General features: G+C 34.0%; 1 protein-coding gene across 4 annotated transcripts; it reads right to left on the bottom strand.

The window, feature by feature from the left end:
- Positions 1–880: 880 nt before the first annotated feature.
- LOC127157944 (major histocompatibility complex class I-related gene protein-like) lies at positions 881–8,694 on the bottom strand. Of its 4 annotated transcripts, none has more exons than XR_007826031.1 (6): positions 7,768–8,694; positions 6,669–6,910; positions 5,717–5,807; positions 5,438–5,531; positions 4,096–4,223; positions 2,767–3,052 (listed from the first exon to the last, which is right to left on the bottom strand). XR_007826031.1 is itself a non-coding variant. In XM_051101122.1 (5 exons), exons 2-5 carry the CDS (start codon positions 2,208–2,210, stop codon positions 998–1,000), a joined length of 885 nt encoding a protein of 294 aa, XP_050957079.1. In that variant the 5' UTR covers positions 2,211–2,284; positions 7,768–8,694; the 3' UTR covers positions 881–997. The 4 variants fall into 4 exon arrangements, 2 of the variants coding, with proteins under 2 accessions (XP_050957079.1, XP_050957080.1); XR_007826032.1 differs by having other exon boundaries at positions 6,669–6,829; positions 7,768–8,182; XM_051101122.1 differs by lacking the exons at positions 2,767–3,052; positions 4,096–4,223; positions 5,438–5,531; positions 5,717–5,807; positions 6,669–6,910 and adding exons at positions 881–1,164; positions 1,250–1,531; positions 1,693–1,959; positions 2,042–2,284.
- Between the last annotated feature and the right edge of the window lie 32 nt (positions 8,695–8,726).

Below are 8,726 nucleotides of genomic sequence, written 5' to 3' on the forward strand. Positions count from 1 at the left end.
GTAAATAAGACTAAAAAGATCCATGATTTTGGTTTTGGGTAAGCATTGTATGAAAAGAAAATGTAAGCATTTTAGAAACATGATAATTGATTGCATATTGTGTGAAAACAACATAAATTGTGTTAACGGTATGGTCACAACAGACGGATGTTGTGCTAATTTTGTTTAGAGTTTTGAAAATGTGACTAGAGATTGGACAAAAGGATGTTAGCAACTGAAAAAAGTGTAAACGGTAGTTATAGCAGTTTACAGTTTTTTTCAGTAGCTAACATCCTTTTGACTGACAGACTGCAACGGTTTGAGTTAAAAATCTTCATCTGTGTTCTACTGAAGAAACAAAGTCACCTACATCTTGGATGACCTGGGGGTAAGCAAATAAACATCAAATTTTCATTTTTGGGTGAACTATCCCTTTAAGACTTCTCTCTATTCCTTAGAAAAAGTTGGTCTTGGCAGCTTTGTGCTAAAAACTTTTACTGCTATTTAGAAGAACTCTTAGTGTTAACATAAAATGTTTTGTGAATACGGGCCCAGATTTTCAGTGGCTATAAGACATTAGCAAAAGCAAAAAATGATGTTAAATGGCACTTTATTTAAATAAAACATATGCAGTCATACAGGAGCATTATCACACACAATACACAATAATAACAGACTACTATGCTATAAGGGCTACAAAAACAAAAATAAAGGAGGATCTAATCAAGGAGTAGGTAAAAATCATAAGTAGCAGATTAACAAGAAAACACAGGAAGAGAGAGAATGCAAACTAAAAGTCCTAAAGTTAACGGAACACAAAAACACAGAATACCCGTGACAGATATGCAATTGATTAGCTAATTATATTTTTCCCAAATAATATCACTATGCATTCCAAAGCTTTTTTTTTGTCTAGTTGCCTAGTTTAATTACAACTGAATTATGAGCTAGTTAAAGTGTTTCTTTTCTTTTAAACAAATTTTAATTTGGAGTTGTTTGAAGACTGTTCTCTATTCAGCTATGTGTCCATGTCAAGACCTTGAATATTTCGTGATGTGTCCAGTTTCTTCATATGCATATGCCGCTTTCTCCATATAATAACAGCAGCCCCAAACACCAACACCAGAGCCAAAACAGTAAGGAATGATGGAATCACTGATTTAAATGGTTCTCTGTGATCATACTCTGAAACATCAACCAAAAAAACACAGAGATTAGTTTTTTTGTTACAGTCTGTTTTTTTTTTTTTTTTCAAGGTAAGAGTTCTCACCTAAATCCACAGTCATCCTGTTGTCCAGACTGAGGTGTGTGGCAGAGCAGGTGTATTTGTCTTTATCTGCAGCACTGATTTCTAGACTCTTCCTCATCTGGTACGTCCCATCACCATTGGGCAGCAGATCTCCTCCAGTGATCTCATGATCAGCTACAGGCTGCCCGTCTCTGAGCAGGGTCAGGTTGATGTGACGAGGGTAAAATCCTGTTGCCAAACAACTCAAACGAGACCCTCCAGAATCTGAGTTTGCTTTCTGGATGAGTCTGACTCGCGGTTTCACTACGGAAGAAATTAAGAATAAATGTTTTCTAATGTTATTGCTTCAGTTAATAAAAATGATTCCTGAATTCCTGTGTTGCGTTTCAAAATTATAATTTACCTATAAGAGCTGAGTGGCTCAAGTCTATTTAATCATTGAGGAAAACACGCTGGATACCAACCTTTCTTTTTCACTTGAGTATGTCTCTTTTTAAGGTAATTCCTGAGAGTTGCTATGCAGGAGGGGTAGTTTATTGTCTCATGACGCCACTTGAACACCTCCAGAGATAGTGTTGCCATTTCTTTTGGGCTCTCATATGTAAACTTGTTGTTATAAAAACGCATTTCATCTGTAGTGGAGCCGCTAAAAGCGAACTTAGAGATCATTTGTCCAGACTTATCATTGTCCCACAGCTCACAATGACTCATCACTTGATACAGCTGAGGACCTACCAGGACAGAAAAGACAGCTTGTGTCCCATGACATGATATTCAATCTCAATATGCCATAATTTAACCAAGTGAACATACTTTTTGTGTAGTTTTTAAAAGTTAGTCTTCCAACATGGAAAGGTTGCAAATCATGCCTCATTGCATAAAATATGTAAGAAACAATCTCATCTTCATTTGTAGTATTATCTCTAGGAATGTATCTCTTAGTCTCTGAATTATAGTGTCCCACTGTGAGGTCATCCAACATAAACGTGACACTAAATTCAGGAAATGGCGTCTCTCCTTTAATGTATGTGATAAGCAACCACAAAGAGTGAGAACCTGCACAGTAAATTTGTCCGAGTAAAATTTACTCAAATTGAAGAAAATTTTACTCTGTGCCAGATAACATTTGGTCCCTCTCTGAAAAGAGTAAAAGTTACTCTTTTGATAGAGTTGTTTTTCCAGAGTTAATTTTGCTCAATTTGGTGTTAATATTTTACTCTCTCCTGTTACATTTAACTCTATTTAGTGTTTTTTGAAATTAACTCTTGTACCATTTTACTCGGTTCAGAGGTACAAGAAATTTACTCTGCTACTTTTTAACTCTGTTCAGAGGAAAGTCAAATTTACTCTGCCAAAATTTACATCTCCTCCAGAGTTGTTTTTTATCAATTATGAGTGAACCTTAAAGACTAAATAACTCTATCCAGAGTTAATCTTTTAAATTACATAATTCATATTCTATCCTCAAAAACCCCTAAAAATAGAAATGAAAAACTTGCTTTTCAATCTGAAAAAAAAAGAGTCTACAACAAACTGTATACTCATGTCTCACAATTTTATTTTTTCAATCTCCTATTTAAATAATACACTTACATTTACAATATTACACTTGTGATCATGATCATTTGGTGGTTTCTGCATCTATATCATAGACAGTGTTTTGCAGAAAGCTATACACAATGGACAGGTCTTACAGAGTAGAGCATATTGGACAATTACAATAAAACAAGACTGGACCCTACTTCTCATCAGCCCAACAACAAGTAGATACAGCTGGAGACTCTCTCGAATGCCAGCCAACTGCTCTTGGATACTGGTACCAATCTGTAAAAGAATGAAAACACATTATTGCCAATGTGACTTAAAAGTTAGTCAATATACAGCATGAATAAAGAAACAAATGAATAAAGATGTCTGTCTTCCACCAAAGTTTATGTTTTACATAATTCCAACAGATTGTTACTAAATATGTGAAGTAGAAAATAGCAGCACAAGAACAATAATTTAGAGGACAGGTGATTAAAAAGATTTCTCCCAAAAATGAAAATTCTGTTATTAATTACTCTCATGTTGTTCCAAACCTGTAAGACCTTTGTTCATCTTCGCAACACAAATTAAGATATTTTTCAAGAAATCTAAGAGCTTTCTGACCCTGCATATACAGCAAGGGTACTGCCACATTCAAGGCCCAGAAATGTAGTAAGAACATTGTTAAAATAGTCCATGTGACAGTGATTCTACCATAATTTTATAAAGCTACAAGAATACTTTTTGTGCACAATAAAACCAAAATAACTACTTTATTCAACAGTTCTTCTCCCCCAAGTCACTGTCCTCCACCATTAAAGACAGTATCATGATGCATGCGCATGCTTTGTAAACAAACGCAGCGCATGTGTGTTCCTGTGTCAGCAGCATCACACGTATGCATCAGGGTACTCTCGATTATGGCGGAGGATGGTGGCTTGAAAGAGAAGAATTGTTGAATGATTATATAATTTTTCTTTGCGCACAAAAAGTATTCTCGTAGCATTGTAAATTATTGTAGAAACACTGATGTCACATGGATTATTTTAACAATGTCCTTGCTAAGTTTCTGGCCTTGATCGTGGTAGGACTCTTGCTGTCTATGAAGCTCAAAGATCTCTCAAATTTTTTCAAAATTATCTTCATTTGTGTTCCGAAGATGAAAACAAAGGTTTTACGGGTTTGAAACAACATGAGGGTGAGTAATAAACGACAGAATTTTCATTTTGGGGTGAACTATCCCTTTAAGAGCCTTTCTGAGAAATAAGCACGTTCAAGATCATACAGTAATACAATATTATCAACTAGTGTCATTTGATATGCTTCATTAGTAGCTTCACCTTGATGAATTTCACAAGACGATCACGTTTGCCTAGCTGAGATCTTTCCCAGTCCTACGTGGCGGTGACTTGAGAGGGTGGCAAAAGGTGAACCGGCATCAAAATGGAAGACAATTTGCTGTTCCAACCTGGAGATACAGAAACAAAATAAAAATTTCTTTTAGGTTTTTAGTTTTTCATCACAACCAAGTCTTGATGACTACAGATGTGTGGATGAACTGAGCTGAAACCTCTACAAGTATTGAAATGAAGTAGGGCTGCAACGATTCGTCGACGTTGTCGACAAAAATCGATAATAGAAATAGTCGACAATGAATTTCATTGTCGAAGTTGTCGCCAGACATGTTTTTTCCGACCGAGTGAGGCATCTCTCTTCATTACAATCTCTAGTCATTAACTGGCATTAGCTTCTCTGCTGAGCGATAACATACAGAAATGGCGGCGTCCAACACAGGAGCTGCATGTACCAAAACATCTAAAGTTTGGGAGCATTTTAGCCTGGATACGGCGAATAAAAAGATTACCTGCATGGTTTGCAAAGCAGTCCTTGCGTATCACGGCAGCACCTCGGTGATGCACGAACATTTAAAGAGAAAGCACGTCAGACAGTTGAATGAAACGGAGTTTGACTCACCTCGGTAAGATTTAAATAACATGGAAGCCAATACGTTTTGTTTTGGATGTACATTGTACATTTTATAAGCGTATTTTCGCTTAAAAAAAAAAAAAAAAAAAAGGATTTAACGTTATGCCCGACTGTGCCTGACAAAAGTATTTTAAATTAAATGCATGCAGTCTAATGCATGCAGGAAGAAAATGTTTACTTGATTTTAATTTATTTTTTCTTATAAAACAAATGTGCCTGTCCTTTATAAAAATGATAGAGTTTCTTTATTTATGCATTTATGTCTATACTGACCGAGCACTGTGCCTAATTGGTTTTAGACAGGGCATTTTTATTTACTTTTAGTATGAATCGGCCTATCAGCAGCAAAGTTCAATAAACTATGCATTTTTCATTGAAGTACCCCCTTCTTTCTTGTGTTTACTATCATTTTCCACAGAATTAAAGCAATCTCATGCTAAATTTTAGAAAAATTTAATAATTATTCGATTAGTCGACTAATCGTTTCAATTGTCGGTGACTAGTCGACTATTAAAATAGTCGTTAGTTGCAGCCCTAAAATGAAGTCATACACTTATACATTATTTTTTTTATTCAGAGTCCTAAATGAAGACAATTTCTAACTGTAAATCTGCAACACCTGTACTAGGCCCTTGCGAAAATATCAGGGTAGAAATGTTGGAAAATAAATTGAAAATATTTGCAACAGCTACTTACATAACGAAACTTGCTCCTGGGGTCAACCAAGCATAGGAATAAGGAGATGATTCTCTTCGCAGATTCTTCCTTTAAACTACAGAAAGGGCTTTTTCTACACACACACAAACATAAACCAATTACAACCAAAACCTATAACATCATAAACATCAATTAACAAAGTACGGTATAAACAACCTACCCATGTTCATTTGTCAAATGTGCTACCAAGATTTTCACCATTTCACCATTATTAATGAAAAGTATTAAAGATATTAAAAATGTTAAAGTTTCTCTTACCACGTTCCCAAAACATTTGAAATGTAAAAGGTTTTGAAGAAAAAAAGATATTTCTTTGAACTTCATTCTGACAATGTTGTTGGTTTACATCCTGAAGAAACCAAAAAGACAAAGTTACAAAGTTAAACACAAGGCAATAACACTCAGTCAGATGATGAAAATCATTCATTAGTGCACTACACAACATGAGTTATCTTTGTTCACTAATATGTTTTTAATTTGTAATAATTGCTTGGTTTATATCTTTAATGTTATATGGCCTAATTGTAGGCTAGTATTAACATTGCACTGTTTTATGTCCCATTTCCAACGTTTTTTCCCTCTTTCTCTGTCACTGAAGTGGAGCGTTTATGAAATATTGTTCTTATAAATTCTTCCTATTATTTCCGTAATTAAAGTTTACATATTAAAAATGCTTGCAAACTACAATGAAGTGAAAAAGTTATTGTACGTGTTCCGCAGTGGTCAAAAAGGATTCAGTCGAATTGAATTTTGAATTGAAACACTGACATTCTGCAATAAAATCACCGACTAGCCATCGTAAATGTTAAAAATACCTTTCGTTCTCATGAGAAACGGTTAACTTTCTGTCTAAATAGGACTAATCCACATCAAAACGGCCTTCAACAATCCAGTTAAGGCTAACGTTAATTTAACTCTTTTCCGAGTCAAGTACATGTGGTGCACAACTCGAGTCTATCGATAGTTTAGTGGACAAACATTGATAGGCAGCTAACGTTAGCTAATTTCAATTAACGTTCAAAATAAATGTTCAAAATATATATGTTAGCTATTTGGTTTCAAACTTTGCCTAACATTAACTAGTTTTCAAGCTGACAGGAGAAGGCAAGCGATCTCTTAAACATTCAAAACACATGGCAAAACGATCCGAACTCTAAGCAAAGGCGAATATAATTAAAAAAGAAAAGTATGACTTTGAAACTTTACTTACTTCACCATCCAGCAGAAGCGAGCCGTCTTCTAAACCCAAAGCAGCAGCAGTCGATGGCCGTGATTAACAGTAATGGCGGATCAACGAAGGGATGAGAGTAAATTGGGGAGGAGTCACAGTTACTCTGTAATTTTGCTCCCACTCTATGGATAAATTTTACTCTGTACACTCAAAATAGAGCAAAAACTACTATTTGTGAGGAAAAAAAATTTAACTCTGGAAAAACTACTCCGCCATTTTTCCTGTGTGTAAGACATTATAACAACAGAAATCAATTAAAGGAAATTACATTAACAAACATTAAATATCAAATAATGCCAGTAACCTTTTAGCTATGTCTTGAAAATTGCAAACTCACTGGTTTATGTGAAATATGGACTATTTATTATATAGACTATTATTTATTCATAACAGGGTGGACATTTAGTCTCACGTCAGTTCCCAATGTTTCTTTTTTTTTCAATAGAAATAGAAAAAAAAGTAATTACAGGTAAGTTTGATGCACTACTCTGAAAAAAAAAAAAAAAATAGTGTTTTCACATTAACTAAAGAAGTAAAAGTTATTATACTGTTGTTGTCGGATTTCATTCATGATTTGAAATAGTTTAAGCTATTTAAACTGAACTTCTATAAACAAATCTAGGTTGAGCTTGTATGACTGAAAACAGCCACATGGGACATTACTAAGCTTGACTAACCTGCTTTAAAGGCGTCTTAAAACTTTGCAAAAAAAAAAAAAAAAACATCTAGAGTCCCATATTGATATTATTTTATAAGGGACTCATTAATATTAGCGGAGATAACAACTTTGCTTTGTTTTCAAACGAGTTTGTGACTTTCACTTTCATTTTTGAACAATCCCCAAACAACGTTCCCAACAAGATGGTTTCTAAGATGATTTAATCATAACTGTGGTGGCTTGAGACAATCGCTTTTATAAACTCGTCAGAACGATGTTTCATGACGTATAATTTATATAATCTGACAAATATATCTGAGAAACATTTAGCATTCCCAATAAATTGAAGGAATAACATCTCACGCCTGTTTAAATGAACTGCACATATTATAGATAAATGCAAATCAAACAGAATCTTACCACTCAAAACTGTTGTCAGAGTTGACACCAGCACACATAGAAAAACTCAGAGATCGTAACGACACTTGATAACTGAGGCACAAGATGGCACCATTTGCGTTTGTATGTAGCAAGACGGTATGATACAAGACAAATAAATGTAGCGATGGTTTTAGAATTAAATTGCTATATCAACAGCGAAGCCCAGACCGCTGACTATCACAACTGACCAATCCAGTTTAGGTATTACAGAAAGTCTACTTTTAAACACAACTTTTAAGTCTCAAAAAGACAAAATATAGCGGAAGTTGTGTAATATGTAAAAGATCAGAAAAGTAGTAAACCGTTTCTATTGGGGAAAAATGCTGCACACACACCACTAGGTGTCAGGATAAGTTTTGCTTACCATGTATGTAACGACATACATTAAGAAACCAACTCGAAAAACTTTTTTTTTTATTGCAATAAAGAAAAACAAAGATTACAGTACGTACAAAACAAACAGAAAATACAGTATATACAAAACATACAAACAAACTTTCAATAATAAACGAATTGTGGATTAATACTTAATAGTTAACTTAAATAACTTATACAGCACCCTCAAGAATCTTTCATTATTATTTTTTAAATTAATTTCATTTATATTACTTTACCATATAATACAAGGAAGGGACAGAAAACAAGAGATAAATGCAGTAAATCAGTGAATTTTACAACTTTCAAAGCAGACTGACCAGAACACAAGCATATTTAGTCTTTGCTTTGTAAAAACTATAACACAGAAATTATGACTTAAAAATATTAGGAATATTAGGATTAACATTTGTGTTAGGTTTAATGCAAGCAATACAAATGCAAATTCCACCAGATACCACTACATGCAATGTTTAGATACATTAAATAGCTTCACAGTTTATTACTAAAAATATAAGCATATATATTTTTCTTAAGAAAATTAAAAAATTTAAATTACATAT

Source organism: Labeo rohita, unplaced genomic scaffold (assembly GCF_022985175.1).
Source record: "Labeo rohita strain BAU-BD-2019 unplaced genomic scaffold, IGBB_LRoh.1.0 scaffold_1271, whole genome shotgun sequence".
NCBI lineage: Eukaryota > Metazoa > Chordata > Actinopteri > Cypriniformes > Cyprinidae > Labeo > Labeo rohita.

Coding starts and splice junctions, on each gene's coding strand:
- LOC127157944 (XM_051101122.1), bottom strand. CDS start 2,210: ATGTTGGATGACCTCACAGTGGGACACTATAATTCAGAGACTAAGAGA. Junction 1,960..2,041: donor TTTTAAAAACTACACAAAAA/GTATGTTCACTT, acceptor CTGTCCTGGTAG/GTCCTCAGCTGTATCAAGTG. Junction 1,165..1,249: donor CAGGATGACTGTGGATTTAG/GTGAGAACTCTT, acceptor TTGATGTTTCAG/AGTATGATCACAGAGAACCA.